This window comes from Colletotrichum spaethianum (genome assembly GCF_022836535.1).
Source record: "Colletotrichum spaethianum MAFF 239500 DNA, contig26, whole genome shotgun sequence".
Lineage (NCBI taxonomy): Eukaryota > Fungi > Ascomycota > Sordariomycetes > Glomerellales > Glomerellaceae > Colletotrichum > Colletotrichum spaethianum.
The window spans coordinates 177749-198163 of NW_026054796.1; the positions used below are offsets into that span (position 1 = coordinate 177749).

General features: G+C 53.4%; 4 protein-coding genes across 4 annotated transcripts; 1 reads left to right on the forward strand and 3 right to left on the reverse strand.

Moving 5' to 3' along the window:
• Window positions 1-357: 357 nt before the first annotated feature.
• On the forward strand, window positions 358-1254 carry ColSpa_09012 (Myb-like DNA-binding protein myb-1; the record flags this gene model as incomplete). Its single annotated transcript, XM_049275224.1, has 1 exon — window positions 358-1254. The coding sequence occupies one exon, from the start codon at window positions 358-360 to the stop codon at window positions 1252-1254; it is 897 nt and encodes a 298-aa protein (XP_049131181.1).
• An 11080-nt stretch (window positions 1255-12334) lies between these two features.
• Window positions 12335-12751, reverse strand: ColSpa_09013 (uncharacterized protein; the record flags this gene model as incomplete). The annotated part of the gene is made up of 1 exon (XM_049275225.1): window positions 12335-12751. One exon carries the CDS (start codon window positions 12749-12751, stop codon window positions 12335-12337), a length of 417 nt encoding a protein of 138 aa, XP_049131182.1.
• Window positions 12752-14075: 1324 nt separating this feature from the next.
• Window positions 14076-15400, reverse strand: ColSpa_09014 (uncharacterized protein; the record flags this gene model as incomplete). Its single annotated transcript, XM_049275226.1, has 2 exons — window positions 14076-15260; window positions 15326-15400. 2 exons carry the CDS (start codon window positions 15398-15400, stop codon window positions 14076-14078), a joined length of 1260 nt encoding a protein of 419 aa, XP_049131183.1.
• Window positions 15401-16311: 911 nt separating this feature from the next.
• Window positions 16312-17801, reverse strand: ColSpa_09015 (uncharacterized protein; the record flags this gene model as incomplete). Its single annotated transcript, XM_049275227.1, has 2 exons — window positions 16312-16953; window positions 17070-17801. 2 exons carry the CDS (start codon window positions 17799-17801, stop codon window positions 16312-16314), a joined length of 1374 nt encoding a protein of 457 aa, XP_049131184.1.
• Window positions 17802-20415: the final 2614 nt, after the last annotated feature.

The following is a 20415-nucleotide window of genomic DNA, read 5'->3' on the forward strand; positions in this document are numbered from 1 at the left end:
TTTATTTTGGATTCGCATACACCTTACTTCGTCCTGAGCGCACAGCCTCTTCAACCTTCACACTTCTGCTTTTGCATGTTGTCTCTCCACCACGCTGCTTCCACCTGCTCAACAAACATATATACAGCAGACATCCCACGCTCATCCAAGACCTCATTCAGCCTCTTCACTCTCCATCACCTATCAACTACTCACTCAATCAATCTGCTGTTCTATCTCTTTATAACCCACATACACCACATCCCACAAGCATATACCCGTACATATACCATCAGCACTCGTCCCTTTGACGTCGCCAACCACAACTCTCCTCCAACGACTTTCATCTCTAGCCTCCAACTCGCAATCATCATCGTCATGGCTTCCCAACGGAGAGGGCCATGGTCGCAACAGGAGGACGCCTACCTGATGCAGCTCGTCAACGACCAGGGCCCCTTGAACTGGGTTCGGATTGCCCAAGCCCTGGGAACGAGGACGCCGAAGCAGTGCAGAGAACGATTCCACCAGAACCTCAAGCCCACACTAAACCACGAGCCCATCACGCCCGAAGAAGGCGCCCAAATCGAAATCCTCGTCAACGAGATTGGCAAGAGGTGGGCAGAGATTGCAAGACGTCTGCATGGCCGCAGTGACAACGCCGTCAAGAACTGGTGGAATGGCAGCCAGAACCGCCGGAAGCGTCACGATCGCCGCAGAGCCACCCAGAGCGGCTCCGGCTTCGATGACCGACGATACGGCCCATCTGCCTACCAACGCCCAGCTCTCACCATCAACTCCCATGCTGCCTCCATCCCCTACGCTAGGCATGGCATATCTTCGCCCGTGTCCCCTGCCTTCTACACCCACGGCCACGGCTACTACCAGCTCGAGTCACCTCTTCCATCTCCAAACTCTACCTCGTCCCCTGGAAGTGACGGTCTCGATGGCGAGGCATCTACAGTGTCGGACACTGCCTCCAGCTACACTACATCTCCTCAGTGCCTGTCGCGGGGTAATTCGCCATCCATCCAACTGGCACCTCTCCGCATGGACGACAATTCGGCCCCACGCTCTCTGCCTTCCTTTGGCAGTCTCCTCCATGCACCGGGTGATAGCAAAGAAGCCGGACACATGCGTCTGCCTTCCATCACATCTCACCTCTTGACAGCACCCAACTCGCCTGTGGGGACCATCGTTCAACAGGTGCCACCTCCGACTTCGCCGTCCGCCGCGGATAAAGATTCCAGGATGGACGTCTCTGCGCTGCTTGGATAAGCACCCGTTTCCTTTTCTCTACAATTTTGCCTTTTAGGAGCAACGTTGCCATGTCTGCTGCTCTACTGTACCAACAAACAAACAACAAAAAATTTTGCGGTTCTAAACGCGCAACTATATACTGGGAGGAATATGCGATCACAGCGCGTCAAAAAGGCGACTTGTATTTTTCTTCTTCGTTCATCTTCAAAACCCCAGCGAGGGGATGGCGCATTTGGGAGACCTGATATATGAAGAAGGTCTGGCATGGGATGGCGGCGGGATGGCAGAGGTTCGGGAGGGGGGATCTCCCCATTATTCCTCTTGGTTTAGCTCTATATCACCGCACAAGCTGCGAAAATTACCAATAATCAAACCCGTTCACAACGCTTCAACATCTAATTGTATAAACCTTGTGAATCTTGGCGGTGGCTTCGCTACCCGGTCGTGCCTACACCACAGTCTCGCCCAGAGCTGCGGCAGCGCCACAGCAGGTGGTCGGACTGTGGGAGGCATGGCTGTTGCTCCCACATTCGCAGCCCTGTTAGCTATAATGGGACGGGTGAGTAATGTTGTGGCCTTGGGCCGAAAAGCAGAGACAAGGGTGGTTCCTCCCATCCGTTCCCGTCCAGGAGGAGCTGAATCCAACCGTCAAAGGGAACTAGAGTCTGTAGCTATATTGGTTTTATTTAAGCACTTCTAGATTTATCGGGCGTCGGTCCAGAAATCAGCGTGGGCGCAAAAATGACAGACAGCACAAAGTGAGGTGAGTTGAGCCAAGGCAGGGAGGCAGACTCGAATTAGGGTGGCTCAAGATACGTCGTATAAGAGAGTTTTGTCATTACTAAGTGAAGTCGCACCTGCGCCGGAGTTTGCACTGTGGGGGAGAGGTACAACAGCGTAGCAATGAGGGAAACCCCAGGAAAAAGGAAGGGGACTTTGGTTCTTACTATTATTATTTCACCTTTTAATTGATTTTATTATTATTTCTGAGGGTCGGACGGCTGAGGTGCGCACTGAGCCTCTGCAGAATTTGCAGCGGTGGTGAACATGGCTCAGGCTCAGGTGTTGCTGTTAAGTGCGCTAGACAGGGACATGAGGTGAAGATGAGGCGGAGGACAGAGCGTCCAGGGCCAACCCTCGCAGCCAAACACGAGAAGGAGAGAGTTGCTGCAGATGGGCGGGTGGTGTACCGCTGTCGATCATGACGAGGATCATGGACACGGATGGGGCATATGGAAGACGCGATGTGCGGAGGGGCGGAGGGAACAAAGAAGCGAGGGGGGATCGTGGGTCGTGTATGTACCCTACAATGATGCCCTCGGCGGTGCGGACAAAGCCAGTGGCTCGGGTGAACAGTCAAATGCCATGATGCCTTCATGGTTGCAAACCAAAAATGGATACTGGGATACAGACGCTAACCTGCATGCTTAGAGACTCTTTCTTTCCAAGGACATAAGTTTAGCCAATGCAAGGCGATTCAGATAATTAAGCTGAGGCAGGACCCGATGGGGTCCTGAGTTCAGCAGTGATTGAAATGGAGAAACAACGGTGGGGGGGAAGCAGGCCACTCACGATGGCCCCGCCGCTGCCCCCGTTTCCTCGCTGCTGAAAAGTCAAATAAAGATGCTCAATTTAAGGTAAAAAGACGCGAACATCCCGCGTAGCACGGCCAACTCGTGTGCACTAAAGCTGAGGCACAGCTAGGAGCCTCGGTTGGTGATGAGGTGGGTTAAGGTGTTGCTCCCCTTCCCTCACCTGTCGCCGCACCGGTAATTGTCTCCAGTGTCCCCGTTGCGACTGATACGTACCGTACCTGCTCCACATGAACCCTCCAAAGCACCCACCTAGGCAAGGGGTACCTTTGGGTGGGGGAAACAGACAGAAGTGACGTGGGCCAAAGTATCTTTCCCATCCTTCCCGTATGCCTCTGTCTGTCTGTCTGCCTCTGCCTGCTCCGTCCCTATCTGTTCCCTCTTGCAGCATCCCACCTCGCCCAAATCCGAGCACAATCTGACGTTAATCAGCTCTCTTCAAACCACGAGATGATTAGTCCGATGAGAAGAATCTGTGACAATTTTTCAAACTGCGCAGCAGGCATGCTCTGATCAAAATAGCTGGGCACGGACATGGACACGGCCACGACAGGCATGACAAACGACATCCGTCAATCAAATCAGTCAGCCGAACCAACCGCACTGACATCGACATTTCCCAACGCTCTTGCTGCTCATGTTCTTACACCTGCTGCCGAGGACCCGCACTGCATCATCGTCCAATCTCCAATATTCAGCACCATCATCCTCCTCGTCGTTCTTTCGATCGCATTCGCACCGCACAAGCACGCGCACGCCCATGCATACCCTTACAAGGACGGGTTGAAATATCCAAGAGTCCAACTGCCCGTGGATGGAGATGCCCAAAGAGGGTTCAAGGACTCGAATACCCTGAGACTAGTCGGTCGTTTGTGGAAGCTGAAAGTAGGTATCGTGCAAAACCAGGTACGCCGTGATCCCCCGCCAGACCCTGGTCTCCCACCTTCGGCATGTTCGTATCCCGTAGCCGATCCCTGGTAGGATAAGCGGATGGCAGCGAATTGGCACCGAGGCCGTGCTGATGGGATCGAACAGGATCTGCAGTCCCCCTGAACATGAGAGACACATCCCGACCGGGATGTCCCAGCCAGCTAGGCTCCATGCTGTACTACGGTACGTAGTATTGTCGCTGGTCGACCTGCACTTGCATGTCCCAAGCCCTACCATCATGCATGTCGTCGAGGCGGCTGGACGGCCAAAAGAATCAACAAAAGGAAGCATGATATTAAGCCCGCAGAGCAGGCAGGGTAGACAGAGAATCTCTGGTCAATCAATCAACCAACCAGGCCCAATGCTAGACAAGGCATATAGGGCGAACGAAGCAAACAATGTCATCAAGAAGCAAGGAAAAAATCCCGACCAATCGTCATTTGTCAATCCATCATACCAACCCATGCCCTGTCCTGTCTTCCACGCCTACCGCAGATCTGTATAGTAATTCACCCATGGATGATGCCGAATCCTTTGTGGTTGCCTCAGCCAATCAACACGTCAAAGATTGCGAGAAGCGTTGTCACCCGAAGCGCCGAAGCAGCTACCAAGTCACCGTCGACCGTTTCATAAACAACGACGGCACCGGTGCTGGACCGGGCCTGGGCCTGGCCTGTCCAATCCAACTCAACGCCAACCAAGACATCTCATGCTCAGAGTCAGGCTCAAGCCTATCAGAACTCATCAGACCAAACTAGATCCGACCACACGAGCCATTTCCGACCACTGGAGAAAAAAAGACGGTTGACCGTTCGCGCAGCCAACTCCAGCACCAGCACTGCAGCGTGTCCCTCGAGATTTATCGTCATCGCCAATGGTGCATTCGTTCCAAGACAAACGGTGCTCTGCAGATCGGCCGCCGCTCTTCCTGTACTCCCACCCCCTACGAATATTCATAGGCCCCTTGTCGTCATTGCCGTCATTGGCCCGGCTTCAGCTGCACCGTCATCGTTTGCATTACTGCCGGCGTGTTCCGTCGACTCGCATCTCGGTGGGTGGCAGCGATACAAAGGGGAGAGAAAGGGAGAAACTCAATTGCTAGATCCCTCCAGTCTTCCACAGCGAAGCCGAATACATACAAAGGTGCTGCTTTTTCGTACGTGCGTACCGTACGGGCGAAATTGGGTTATCGAAGACTCCACCTGACGAGAGGAAAATAAACTACGGGCGGATGTTGAAACAAAAACAAGATATCAAGGGCATCACAACTCACGGCCCGCGCAAAACAAACCCTAGGCCAGGGGTCGGCATCTGAAAGACCTCCCTAGCGAAATGATTCCACATCACATCGATGCACGACGATCATCTGGGTTACAGGGCCCGGTATCGATGTGAAGTCGGTGGAGAGTTTTGCTGGAAGAGGGGGGGATCTAGGCTGTTCTGGGCCGTTGCTGCGACGCTGTGAAATACTGGTGTTGACGATCATCCCCGGGAGGGTTAGATGGGTTTGGTGGTCGATGAGGAAACGCGGACGGGAAAGGAGGGATGGTAGGCCGACGAATAGCAAGAGACATGGGTGCCATTACGGCTTGCCTGACCGACCGACAGAGACGGGGGGTTCAAGAGAAACGATGTGAGGATGGATCTCAGATCCCATTTCGCCTGGGCTGTGTTGTTGGGTGCGACGCGCAGGCTGCGGTACCAACGACCTTTAGGTTGACATGGGTATGGAACATGTTCGCCCCATCTCCGGCGCCCCGGGCCAATTGGCTCCCATTGATCAACGGTCGGGCCAGAGAGAAACGAGAGAGGGAAGGTGAAATTCGACAAGGATTGTCCCAGCTTTGCCGGCGGGAAGCCTCACAAGCAGGGGGTAAGGTGGACCTTGACCTGGCACGCAATTCATTGAGCGTAAGCAAAGTGCATCCGGTTTATGGGGACGGGATCTAGAGCTCCGTTCCTTCCAATTCCCACGTTGGTTTGGGAGCTTTGGGTTGACATCTGAGTGGGATTTGAGAAGTTCTGAATCCCTGCCTGACCACAAAGTGATCTTGACATACGCGACAAGGGGTGGGGAGTTGAGACTTGGAAGAAACAGCAGCAAGCAAGCAATCAACCAATCAGAGAAGCTCGTCCCAATCCCAATCTCAATCTCAGCCCAAGAACGGGGGGTAACAAAACCCGACACCCATCCACCAGCCCACCCGCCCGTCTGGATGCATCATTCGGTGCTCCGCAACCGCAGCATTATATCGAGATTACAACGTGCCAGCCAACCAGCCAGCCACTCAGCCCTTCAGCCGTTATACAGTTGCCTGCTGTCTTTCGCCCCTGGACTGAGTCACCTGTTTGTCTAAGACATGAAGCTAGGCCAGGACCAGGTAGGTAAGGTATTTGCATTTAGGTATCCGTACGTAAGGTAATGTGAAGGTGCAAGCAACGCATGGTACTGGCAAGACAAGCGAAATTTCCCAATGCAGTGGTGCACGCCGTTGTTGTCTTCACAACAGATACATACCCGGTGCTTCACATCAGACCTGTCAATAATGACAATCACTTTTGCTCCAGTTGCTTGGCTTCCCGTTTATCAATCTAACATCGACCTGAAGCCTTATGTCCGCGCGTCATTTCCGCTCTTCAACTTGCTTTCCTCAGCGGGACCTTTCCTTGCTTGGATACCTGTGCGAACCGACGGCTCTCCCAGCCCAACTTCTGTTGGCGTGCTGCTCCTTCATTCCGCGCGATAGGCGCACGTCCTGAGTGGACATGCATAGTGTAACGCGTACACTACAGAACACAACGATGACAATGACAAGGGTGCAGGATTCTCCTTAGAAACCCCCCCCCCCCTTCTAAACCCACTTTGCCCCTTGTGAACATTGTTGATTAGTGATGATGATAATGCTCTTTGCTGCTTACAGTCCAACCACAATTTAGTGAATGGGGTGTAATGCTGGCAACGTCTTGATGACACACACCACCACCCTTGTCCCAGACACGCATACAACATTGCTGTTTTGATGCTGAGACTGGCAAACTGATCCCACCCAAAGTAAAGGGCCCCGGTCTCGTCGTCCCCAACTCCTAGATTCCAAGTCCCAGATGCAACTGGCAACCCCTCCCCTCTGTCTTTCTCCCCTAGACTCGATGGTTCCACGGCAGGGGTTACAAGAATAGTCCCACCGTGCCCTGACCGGTTTCGAGTGAACCTGAGTGACGGATATCACTACTCACATCCGTGGCTATGGTTCGCCCCGATTTCGATCTAGACGTGCGACAGACAATCGTGGAAAAGCAACGATAACGTTCACGGTCGAGTGTTCAGAGTGAAGCGTTCTATTACCTGAGGATCATGGAGATCTCCCAACTGCTCCTTTCCCACTTCACCTCTCCTCCCCCTATTCCACTACCTTAGGTGTACCGTCGTTTGCGGTTGAGGCACCTTGCCTGTGGTAGCTGTGACCAGTCTGCGCATACCCATGTTCTTGCGGGAGCCCCACGATCTCAGCCTCACCTCTCAGCTACCTTATTGTCTTCTATCCCCTTGGTTTTTCCTGGTATCAGACTGTAGTTTGCCAAGTTGTGTATTTGTACACCGTGTTCCATTTATATGGACATATCTCGAGCATCTCCATCGCCCTACCCTATTCACACAGGATTCCTCCTGTGTACCCACTCTTGCACTCTTCCCCTAGGCATAGGGTATGCGGGCGTATTACCCGGTCGAACTTGAAGGCAGTGCTACCTACGCGAGTCCCTCGCCAGTCTTGTCTCTTAGGACCCTTGTCTATCAGAGGGGTAGTGACAGTGGGGTTTTGTTGGTATTTCGCCTCGGCCGTCGAAGCCACACGCACACAGTCCATCGGTAAAGCCCCAGGTCAGGGCGTAAGGTTGCAGTACCCCAGAAGCCCATTGCTGAACAGAGCAGATAGAGCGAGACAGCTTAGATGTGTATTGGACGAGAAATCCACCATGACAAATTTCATTTTGCCCCCTGCTCTCAAGCAACCGCCTCTCGTCCGAATAAGGTCAGACAGGGCACGTACCGTGCACGTAGGAGATCTTTCAAACCCCTGGTCAATGCCAGAAGCCACGACTCACTCTCACCTCTCTCATATCACAAACCTTTCGACAGCATGTAGCTGTACCATAACCGATGCACGCCCTTTGGTGCGACTTCCATGCCGTAAACTCGCCCACCTGTACCGGCCTCTCATGCTATCAAAATAAGCCTTGGCGGGCTTGAGGCGGGTGGCAGTGTTAGAGGACGCGGCTGTTCATGGCGACGACGGGGAGTGTGTATGAGAGAGGAGCAGCTACCTTGCGGCACGGACACGGTGAGAACACAGTATACTACCGCTGGAAGACGCCTCATATGGCTGCATTGCATTCCGCATCTCTCTGGGACACCTGTCGTTCATTGGCTAATCTTTTTCGCGTCCATCAACCACCATTAACAACGTCAGCGGGATCCAGTACAACCTCATACATTGCACAGGCTTGCTGGTGCCACTGTACTATACCCCCACCACCTCGCCGTTGTTCCTTCACTGGGATCTTGTCGTTACGTTCATTGTGCGTGTGGAGTATTTCTGTTGGGGCAAAGAAAACCCGGGAGTCGCATAGCCTATGCACTGCGCTCAGAGTGATGGGTTACCTCTTGCGGTCGCGATGACGATTCTCTTTTAATTTTCTTGGGCAAAACCCACAAGTTGCTAACTCACGTATTTAGTTTCTGTTCGTCTCCTCTTCCTATCTGGTCCTCCGAGATTTGTAATCTTCGTTAATATTGGGGGAGTCTTTCCGGGGGGGGGGGTTATTTTTATCATTTTCTATATAAAAGGTTATTACCGTCCCGTCTTCGAAAGACACACACAGTCTGCGTCATTGCACATTGTTACCCGCGGAATATACGAGCCGAGATACAACGGCACAGACCGACGACGACGAAGCTCATCACAGACGCCACTCGAGACTCAACGCACAACCTACGACCCCGGCCTCAGCAGGCCACAAACAATAGGATTAGAAAGCCGCATCGATTCGGAGTATACATGTACTCGTAGAAGGATTATTTTATCACCTTGCAGTCCGGGATTGTGTTGTGGCCTGGACTTAGGGTGATATTGACGCAGCAGTGGCAGCAGCATTCAAGCCTCCCTGAACATGGTACGTCAGTGTGTCACGGACATCGGGACAGGAGCCACTCCAAGCTCTTCGCCCAATGCGCCTCCGTGTTGCTGCGGTGTGGAGACGTTATACTTCATCCGCAGGGCCCTACAGCGGCACCTGGACGTACTGGTGCTCGACTCCTGTCCCCTCTCCCACAAGAAATTCCTAAGTTTACTCTGACTCAGGTGTGGCGATACTCGCACGAGCAGGCAGCCACGGTACCCCAAGAGGTCACAGCATACCGAATTTCGGCTTAGGTGTTTTCTTCCCCCGCCTTTCACGCAGTGGTTTATATTGTGGCCCGAGGCTTGAGTGTGCCAAAAGGGACTCTCGACGAAGACGCCATTTGTGGCGTACTGCGAACCGTGGCATTGGTCTAGGTGTCATTCTCGAATGGTTACAAGAAGGGCTTCCCGATGGTTATGGCCGGCGTATAATCAAGCCATATGTCTCTCTTCCGACGATGGTCCCTTGGGATCTCCTGACAGCGGTTCTTTCCAGCCGTTTACAGCCCTGTGGCTCGTGGTTTCAACGGCTGACTAGCCCACGTGGTGGAGAGTCGAGACAGGGAACTAGACCGGCTTGGGCCTTCTCCTTTGCTTCCTCCGATGGTCTATTCCTCGCCTTGCTCTAGATTTTAACTGCGTTTTGTTCGTATTGGCATAGTCACGCATACCGTACCGTAGAGGAGTCCAAGGTTGTGGCCCTTCATATTGCTTCTTCGGCTCTGAGGCCCACGAGTTTCACCGCGTCAGAAATAACGCCAGAAGAGAGATGATACGGGTGAAGGCAAATATGCTCCACTAATAGTTTTTGGTGGCCTTAAGCCACCACGTCGGACCGACTTGCTTTGACGGGTGCGGAACGGATGTATAGTGGCTGGAAGGAGGTGTCCCTCCGATAGTCCTCCAACGTAGACCTTGTGAACATGTACACTGTATCATGTGCGGCCCCTCGAAGGCGCAATCTGCGAGTAATTGGTGCCAAAGACTGTGGACAGAAAGGTAGCGAGTAAGAAGGGACAACATTAGTCCCCAAGATCTAGTCGCAGAAATGACTGCCCATTCGACCGCTCCGAGGCATGTCATGATTGCGTTTCCGTTTCCGTTCCCACCTTGGCTTACCATGCCCTTTCTGTATTTGTATCTCTCTCCGGGTGTTCGCATGGTTAGCTTATGCCTGACGGGAGACCTGAGGTCTGATCTGTACCCCTGCAGGTGTGCTTAGTGGTGGTGATCCAACAGAGCTGTGAACGTTCTTGCCAGACCGGGCTCTAGGTCGAACCTTGAGAGAGTTGGAGGCTAGCGGGATAGTAGATGTTTAGTAGCGATGGGTATTCGTAGCCTCGTCTAAGGCTGGTAGGTGGTTTCCGTGGCATCTTCCTCGATCATCTGTTCTCATCTTCCTCCTAGTCCTCTTCCGCCCACCCTTGGTCCATCTCTTACCAAACACGGACATGGTGCAGCTAAGTCTAGTTTACCAACCCTAAAACGCCTCTTCTTGGTGACAGAACTGTCAATGGAACCGGTACAGAAACGACACGGAGACTGCAGTGCTCTGGTAGTGAAAGGTTCGCGAGCTCCGTTGGTGTACGTAGTGCAAGATACACGGGTAGCACCGCTCTTCCTCCAGCAACCACCCGCCCATCATCGCGAGACTGGTCTGGGGCATTCCAGAGCTACGACTCAAGCTTTCCATGCAGACTTTGAGGAAACAGTTCTTGGCAGTTCAGGTATTCTAGCGATGGACCATATCCCCTCCCTGACCCGTTCGCTTGGCTGCCGAGCTCTTCCGGATGGCCTCCACCTTCGTAACCGCTGCAGACTCCAGGTATCCTCTTCGCATTTCTGGTTCACACTGCACGTCACTCATATTGTGGTCCAGTGGTGTGGTACACGACAACGCCAAAAATAAGGCATCATGCACACACGAGGAACGGGCGTAGGCATAAGGGGATACAAACTCGAGCATAGCGACCACATCAAGTTGTTTGAGTGAAATATATCTCGAATAAATTATGAACACAGTCCATCAGAAAAGGGACGGCGATAGCCAAGGCTTGAGGTAAGGAGGGGGGGTGTGTGAAAAGGTGACATGGCCTCTATCTGTGGCTCGCCCCTCACCTGTATGTCTGCTAAAGCCTTTCTGCGGTTGTAAAATCCCACAACGTATCATTGTTACACAATAATCGAAGTTTATCCCATGGACCTGCTGCCTCCCAGTACCTGACAGATTGTCTGCTTCAGCGTCTCATAAGCCGCTATCCGTTCCTGACTGGCTCTCGAGTCTCCTCTGCAGTGCTTAATCTGATACGGATTCCACATCGGAAGTGTGCTGGGCGCCGACAGAACACTCGTAGGATCAGTAGTGTGTATGGGAACTGCGTTGTCGGGCGCAGGAGTCTGATCTATGGCTCAACTTGTCGTCTTCTCCACCAATGTGCTCTGGGTGGGAGGTCCTTGGAGGTCTGCACTGAGTGCCGTGATGTTGGGCCAGTGTGTCACTGTGGGCCACCCAGTTCTGTTGAACCTGTGGTATTGTTTTGCTTGCCAACAAAGAGGTCGTTGCCTTCGACGTTTGGGCTTCTCCGATGGTTGATGAACCTGGCTGGTCCATGCTGGCGTCCTGTCTGCTTGCAGTTTCCGCCCCGGCCCTAAAAGTTTGCAGCAGAATACTGCCCTCTCCGGAGTCAAACGAGAACTCTCGCCTATGCCGGTACGTTTCGGAGGTTCTCTGGACAGAAGGTTCAGTGGGCTTGCCGGATGTTGCTGTCATAACATCTGGGCTAGCACGAGGCGACCGCTCACCAGCCGCCACATCTGGAATAGCCCCTCTGTGTTCCGCTGGATTAACGCTTGTGGTTTCTCGGGGGATGTTGCCAGATTGCTGCCCTAGCTTCCCAGACTCCTCCGACCTATCGACAGCGAATCTCGGCACATGCGATGCTCCGCTTATTTGTACGAGTGACGATCGGTGAGACAATTGAGCCGCTTGAGGCCTGGCAGGACAGTCGCTTGTTCTCTGTAACCTTTTCAACGTATCATCCTCTTCTGATGAGCTTGTGTCAAGAGCCCGAACTACGTCTGCGGGATTTAGGGGTATATTCTGTCTTCCATGTTTGATGGTCCAAGGCCGTCGTCGCTGAGCTTTCCTTAGCTCGTGGCTTAACTCAATATCGGCGTTGTCGTTGAGGTTCGGTTGCATCGATACTATTCTGTTAGCTTGTATACATGGAGCGGATTGAGCCAATACAATGTAGTTTACAGAATGTCTGATGTGTCTGGCGTGGGCTCCCGGAGCCTTTCGAAACGCGCGAGTTCCCCGTACTGTCCGTACTGTAGGAGTCATTCCCTCCTGCCAGGTTTCTATCGGTTAGTGGCTGGAGGCATGTATATATTGACCACTTATAAGTACTGACCTTTGCCAGGACTGCCTCTGACCTTCTCAATTCTGGCCTTGAAAACCCTGGAGGATCTGGCGCTCCTGTCCACAACACTCTCGGACCTGGCCAGGACTACGGCACCAACGCCGTCAGGGGCGTTTTTGGCGAGCACTAACTCCATACGTTTGATCTCGGCACGGAAGGCAGCTTCTTTCTCCTGCCACTCGTCCGACATTTTCGTAAACTCCTCGAGGCTGCGCTGCTTGGTTTCCGTCTCTTCTGCAAGAACCTGCTTCGTCTTCTTGAGCTGATCCTGGACATTCCAATATCCCTCCAGCAAGTGTAAGATGTATGAGTTGTACTCCCTGGGCACTGGGTCAACAACCGGCTTGGTCATCATGATGTAGTGCAAAGAGTCAACCATCTGATCCAAGGACATTGAGGCTTCTGTTTGATCTCGATCCTGATAACAGACAACCTCAGTTGGCCCTACAGGCGAGAGCGATAGCCGGCGAGAAGATGACTGCGAACCGTCGGACCTGGTACTGGGACAGGCACTTCCGCCTATTCTGGAAGCACTGAGAACATCGAGGCTCGCAATGCGCGTAATGGCTCTCCGTTGTCGTAACCTGGGGGGTTGGACATCTAGATGTGCCGGAGAGTCCTCGTCAGGTTGTACAAGATTCATATCCGATCCTCTTCCCTGAGGATGTAACGGGTTGAAAGAGAGATCTGCCATATCTCTCCACTCGTGGTTGTCTTTCGGTCGATGCTACTGCTCTTGTCCCTGAATCAGATTCGATAAGTCGAGATCGAGAGAAGAGCGAGGTCGTGGGGCGATACGCAGGGTGAGGTCGTCGAATCGTCAAATCAAAGATCGGGACATATGAGTAGTGGCATTGGGTGTTAACTGCATAAAGCTTGCTGGTGAATCCTGGCAACGTGCCTTCACGAGTTGACAACGAAGGCAGAGTGATGAGGGGTGAAGATGTGGAAAAATCGCAGGTGGTATAGGAAGCGACGAGTTTGCGTGAGTGAGACGAGATGGCGGTAAAGACATCGCCGACGGGACTAACCGTGAATCAGTCAGGGAAGGAAGGAAAGCCTACTTCGGTCGCGACTTGACGCGTAAAATTCGGCAGGTGTTGATTGATCTCAAGACTGCATATGCGTACCTGCCCCTCTCTTCGCAATTCACCCTGGGTTCAAGTGGGAGAAGGTGCCCCCATTCATTGGTAGTCTTTCCTCGTCGCAATGCAGTACATGTCCTATGCGAGCCCCCCCCTCCCCCCTTCCCGCCGCAAATTCGCTGCGCTTTTACCCCAGAAACGAATACACGGAGGGCATTCGAATACAACCAGCCGAGCAGACGGAGATATGCGTATTAATCGCAGTCTCTTCGATCGAGCATCACCAGTTCCTCCATCGTCGAAAGCCATCCAACCTACTATGTGTAGCTCCTTCGCCAGATCTATAAGGCCCCCCACCTCTCCCATAGGCCGTTTGCCAAAAAAAAAAAAAAAAAGAAGAGGGGGGGGGAAGACGACGAACGTCGTTCGTATCTTACAGTAGAATCCATCATGATGCGGTTATCTGGTCTGATAGATTTTGGCATCTAACCAAGTTACCCTGCGCTTAATTCCGAGTAACTATGAACTTCAATGAACCACTACTGCCCTATGCTTTTCCGAAGTTGTTAGGAGAAGGAACTCCCTTCCTCTCGTCGGCAAAATGTTTGCTGGAGCGTACCAGGTCTTGAAATGCTAAGAGAACAGATCCTCAGCCTTCTGTCGCCTGCGGCCCCGGCCCTCCAAATTGTCGGCAAAGAGCTCTTTTCCTGTGTTGCCGCCCCCAAAGCGATCCGGGAACAGCTCCTTGACGTTTGCGCCCGCTGCGCCCTTGATGGCAAAGCCAGGGTTGGCGCCCTGTTTCTCAGCTCTGCCTCGGATGTCGAACAAGTCCTTCTTGGCGCCGTTGTCGTAGGTCATTGATAGGTTTCGCTGCATGAGTCGTGTAGTCTCCTCAGCACCATCCATGACCCGATCCATATGTGTCTGGCCAGCTGATAAGCTCTTGGTGGGGAATAGCTCCTTTGCTCTGTTGTCTTTTGTCAGACGTTCCCTGATACCAGATGCTCTTTCTCTGTTGCTGGGTCTCAATACACGTGCTGCCTCCACGTCCATTGCCGCGTCGCCGTCGATATCCCTCATGGGCGACGCTGAGCGGTTTCGCTGACCCCTTCCTGCTCCTGATCCTCGACCCGGAAAGAGCTCCTTCTCCTGGTTACGAGACGTATAGGACTGATCTCCGCGCGAGCTTGAACCTCTGGAATGGGATCTTCTCCGTTGCCGTGTAGTTCTATAGCCGCGGTCCACTGATGGGTCTTCGTCGTCGTACATGCTCGCGTGGAATACTTCTACGCTTGGTTCTCGGTCTCTTTGGCTTCTGCCGCGGCCGTTACGGCGGTAGCGATCGTCTCCACTGCGGTCGCGGTACCTGTTCCTGCTTCCCTCGCGTCGCATTCTTTCCTCGGGGTCGAATTCGGGGTGGAAAAGATAGAATCTGCTTCTCTGGGCCGCACCGGGCGCCTTCTTATCGGAGATGACCGTAAATCGGATTTGCAGGTTGACCTCTGGCTTGGATGCGACGGCCTTGGCTGGAATGTTTTCGTTGATGGGCAATTGGGTCACGTCGGCGATTTCGACGGCGCTCAAAGCTTTCAACGCGTCCTGCGCCGAAGATTCGGATCCAAAGACCAGGTTCGCAGACTCATCGTCGATCCATTCGACCCTGTTCGTGGGACCGTAGTGATCCTTCACGTATGTCTTGATATCGTCCGTCGTCAACGTCTCCAGCCCTCGGATGTGGACCTTGTTGGGCACTAGGGTTGAGCTTTCTAGGTCGTGGTCGGCCGTGGTAGAGGATGCCGTGATGGATACTCCAGCGTTCTGCTGACGCTCGGTGTTAGCAAGAAAGAAGCCAGATCTGGGAGATGCAAGAAGCTGTTGCGTACTGTGCTATCGGTAATTGTCGCGGTGGGAGGAGCAAAGCCCTCGGCGACATCGTCCATATCAAGGTCCCAGTCCATGGTGACTCCAGCTGTGAAATGTAACGGTGAAAGGGGTATGGTAAGATTGGGAATGCAAAAGGTAGATCGAGAGAAGCTTGAGAAGCACAGAGGGCGAGCGAAAAGCTTCTTGAGCTTTCGAGAAAAAGCAGGAGGGGTTGGAAACGATCCTTCCCAGGTGATGTCTCCGGCAGATGCCTGGTTTCCCGGCGTTGAGCGGGTGTTTGTGGTGGATTGCGACGGAGCAACGTTACTGATCGGCGCTGAATGGCCCTCAGAGCTTCGGCCGCTCAGTGGCTGTGGACAATGAGGCTGACGGCTGGTGGACGGCGCCCTTGTTGTTTTGGGACAAGGGTATATGGTCAGACCCCGAAGTCAATTAACTTTTCTTCTGGGATGGTTCGGCTCCGGACTTTACCGTCCGAAAGGTGCCGGCCGACCGGTTCCAGTGAAGACGGCGTTCCATTAGCCACTGACAGATCATAAAGACAGAACCTGCAATCAAATAAAAACGCAGAATGTCTGCGTTAATGGCACAATTAGCGTATTCCCTCACGCCAAGTGCACGAGCAGGACAGTTTGACATTCCATAAAATTGGGCCCTTTTTCTTCTCTGCTTCTAGACTTGCTTGTCCAATAACATGGTAGATAAGTAAACCGTCCTTGGACCAAACTAACTCAAATGGGTATAAATGTCCTCTAAAATGCTGGGCCAGCCGATCTCTCTTCTATCATAACGTGCCCGTTGAGTGACGTCCTTCGCGTCATATGGAGTTCGCCATCAACACCTGTACATCTGTACATATGTACATCTGTACACCATCCACCTCCGCCTTAACCTAAAGGGGCTTTTCCGTCCTTGAATCTCAACCGTGCGTCTACTACGCACTAATTCCTATTTTCACTGCGGGAAGAATCATATCGCCGACGTCTTACACAGTCTCCAGCCGTCTACGCGACTCAACTAATGTAGGCAGGCAAGTCGTCCTCGACTTCTTGTTCCGCGGACAATCTGGTTCAGTGGCTGTCATCGAGGGTGCCAACCCGGTTGTTCGCGACATTTCGGATGCAGCGCGTTTGAGACTCGGAAGACTCGGAACGATGTCACCAGCTGAGGGACGATCGTGTTCATCCATACGGTCATCTTCGGTGGGGTCACTTGGGTCTAGAAAAGGATCATAGACCCAGCAGTTCTCCAGACCGTCCATAAACCTCGGAGAGTTTCGTAGAAAGTGCCATGAAAGCTTGTCGTGGCGCATGGCAATGTACAGCGACTCGATCTTACCACTGGGCTCGCAGACCCCGCAGTGCTTTCGTAAGAAGTCGAGATTGTAGTCGCTGTCGAGGAGCTTAGGGTCGAGTGGCCGTAGCATGGGAAGCCCTTGAAGCTTTTCTGCGTCGCAAAGCTTCGCCTGTAGAGGCATCCATGATCTCCCCTCGATGAGACCATTGAAGGACCTGGTGACGGCCTCGACGAAGGAAGTACCGTCGGAACCACCGACCACTACCGTCCGATGAAGGCCACGAGAGAGACAGCGCTTGTAGGCGTTGGTATCCCTCTCGAATGGAAAGGGCTGAGAGGCCGTCGGAAGCAGTGAGATGTGTACCGTCCAGGCACCGCAAGTACTGGAACTGCCGTTGGATTCAGTGGCGCTGACGGCTGGCGACGCATGGAACGCTGGATACGTACCCCCCAACGGCTTTGAGCTTCGGTCTGAATAGGGGGCGCAGTAGGAGGCTGTCGTGAGCAAAAAAGCTTTTGAACATCGGTACGCACTGAAGCTGTCTCAGCTTCGGCGTCTAGGTGCTGACTGCCTCGATTGGCCAATAAGTCATGGTCAGACTCCAACTGCTCTAGCCTCTCCTCTATGCTCTCATCGGCATCAAAAAGCTCCATCTGCCGATTGCTGACGTTCTTCAACTCGCCATTGACACTATCCAGAAGATCCGACTGAGAGTGCAGGCTTTTCTGCAAATAGGAGGTTCGCCGGTCCAGCTGCTCAACGGACTGCCAGACCCTGTTGATATTGCGATAGGACCCTTTGATTTCCTGGCCTATCTCTTCCCGACTCTTGTCGACAAGCTCCTCCAGTTCGCTCACCCTGGCGACGACGGTTCCGAGGCCGCCTTGTCTCTGTTGGTCCAGCTGTTCTTCGAGGACTTGAAGACGTTGCTTCAGCAGCTCAACTTCTTGCTGAGTGGATGACGGTTCCGGGCTTTTGACATGATAGCAGGCCATGTGTCCACAATCACAGCTTGCCCCGGGCGTTGAGCGGTTGAGAGAAAAGTGCACACATGCGCATCGTTGGCCCTTGATGCCGGGGACCAGCAGAATATAGCGGCACTGGCCTTGAGGCAGATTCTCTTCGTCGATGCGGCCAATGGGGCCCTGCAACGGTGAGGGAGAGGAAGTCGCCGACATCAAGGTGACTAAGATCGGTTGGCGCAGGAAGCCTTTGGGGCGATACCGGCGGCTGATAAAACAGCAGGACCCAAGAAGATGGCACGTGGTTGTGGACGAATGTGCGGGCTATCGGAAACAATGTTGTGGATGAGCACTACTCCGAGAGGGTCGAGCGCGAGACTGAGAGTTGGGTGCGGTGCAGATGAGTAGACGGTCCATGGAATGACGCAGAGTGCGGTTACTGGGGGCGGCGACAGCAGCCGGTTTAGAAGTGCCGCAGTCGGTGGAAAAAAGAACTGGACACACACAGCTGGTGAGCCAAGGGGTCGTGAGTAAACGGGAAGAGACTGCGGATGTCGTGTGGGTAGGCGGGGGCGGCTCCTTTAGATACCACGCAGTAAGAGATCAGAGCCGGGAGGCGGACCGGGACCGGGAGGTGTAGGTCTGGGCGAAGTGGACTCGGGGTTCGATGTCTGGGGGTGAGGGAAATGGGAACCGAGCTGGGCGTTAGGAACGTGCGATATGTGAGGCTAGGTTCGGGGTCTGTATTTCGTAGCACGCAAGGGAAGCACGGGATGACGGCCTCAGCAAGGACAGTAGGGGAGTGAGGATGTGTTGTTTTCCCTTGTTATACAGTACTTGTAACACGGCAGCGGGTGTTGGTTATAGACGTGCCTGTGGGTGCCGGAATTATCACAGGGTCGAGTGACGAAGGTTGGAAAGGTTGCATCGACTTATTCAGTAGGTTTGCGAATAAATCAAGTTGGAAGGGTCCTGGCGTCGTTGATAAGGCAGCGATTGTGATACATGGAACGCGACAAGACAAGCCGCTTGCGGGCGAGGTTGAAGTTGAAGGCGAGGGCGAGAGCGAGAGCGACTGGAAGGGTGAGAGTAGCGGACCCAAGAAATGGACGCGGGCGAAGACGCAAACGTTGGGCGTGCGGAAAAGGAATGGCATTGGATGGAGATAAAAACCCAGAGAATAAATATTAGGCGCCTGGTGTTGTGTCGGAACGGCAAGGGGTAGAAGGATTTGGGGGGTTACTCTAGGGGGGGGAGAAGCCGAGAAGGAGAGCGGTTTGTCAAGTTTTGCTATTTAGGACCAGGGGTGTGGGATCCCGAGATGGGGTGGGCAAAAGGAAAAGAAGGAGACGGGGAAAGGGAAAAGGGGATCAAGACTGGAAACGAAATCCGAAGACAGACAAATGGGAGGGAAAGGGAGGGTGGAAGCGGTTGTACTGTAGGGGCCAGATTCGTAAGGACCGGGGGGAATGAGGGAATTGGATGCAGACGAGATGCAGTCAGTCCAGCGAATGGGATGCACTTAGTGCGTAGTTGGACCCAAATCAAGATACATGCACCTTAATTACCCTTAGCACCTTGGGAACGATTCCCGTACCTGACGCTTGATGGAGGAGCGAGCACCTGGTGCCGCAAAGGCCTTGGGTTGGGTTGTGTTTTCGTTTCGGGGAGAGAGGGGGGCTTTGGCTTAATCTCTACTATTGTAAGAGACCCAGACAACATCTTACGGGGAAGCGGGAAGCGGCAGGCGGGAAAGTGGGTTTTGGATCGGGATTTGGGGGAAGGACGCAGAGGGGAAGGGACACACCTCCACTTGAAGGGGTGGGGAGAGAGATGGGATTGGGGGCTCCCCCGTCTCGCACTGTCTCCGCCCCCGGAAAGATACTACCATGTTGCCGACAATCAAAACCGATATCTCGTACTCCTCACCATGCATGGCATCCCGCTGGCAGCGTGGCATGTTGCGCCGTTTTACATGATAGTTATCAATCAGCTCAACAAACCGCCGTACTTTGGTACTCGGTGTCTTGCCTCATGCGAACGCACTGGGCGCGGGAAGGGAAAAAAAAGAAGGGGAAAAAGAAAAAAACCCCCATGCAAATGTACAGATCACGCACCTTCCGACAATACTCAGGCATATCGTCGGGGAGGGGCTGCAGTACAGCAATGATGCTCAAGTTTTCTAGGTTTCTGACTTTCTTCGTTTGACTCTGTAGCCTTGCCCTCACACGACGCCCGCAAGACGATGTCGTGCTCAGGTCTGGCGTTCCGTTGAAATGTCAGCGAGTTGACATTGTCTGGATAGATACCTCGGAGGCGAGCCAAGATACCACCCAACATGACTCCTCCCACGCTTTGCTGTCGCAGCCCACACTCTGCGCCCGTTGAATGGCCGGTGGGCCGCTTGTGAGTGGTGGATGTGGGGGACCAACCCGATAAGACGCAACCTCTTCGCATCCCAATGTCTGTCGAGACCGTCTTATTGGGTACCTTGGGTGCTCATAGCCACCGTCCCGCCGACACACCCGCTGAGATATATGCAGCCCGTGCCTGTTGCACCGTGGATACTAGTGTATGCATTAGGGGACCTACGTCTCTGGAGTTCAATGAATCTGGCTTACACGTGTAATCGCATTGCCTCCCCCCTCCCTTCGTCACCTATTGCCCCTGCCGTGGTTTTGCGGGCGTTGGCCAGCCAGGGTCAGGCTGAGGTGTCGCCCAAGATACGTACTAGCACAGAGAGCCAGGAGAAGGACAAAAGATACCTGAGATCAGCCGTTCAACCGTCTTGCCGCGGGAAGGCATCGAGCAGATGTACTTTCCAAAGACT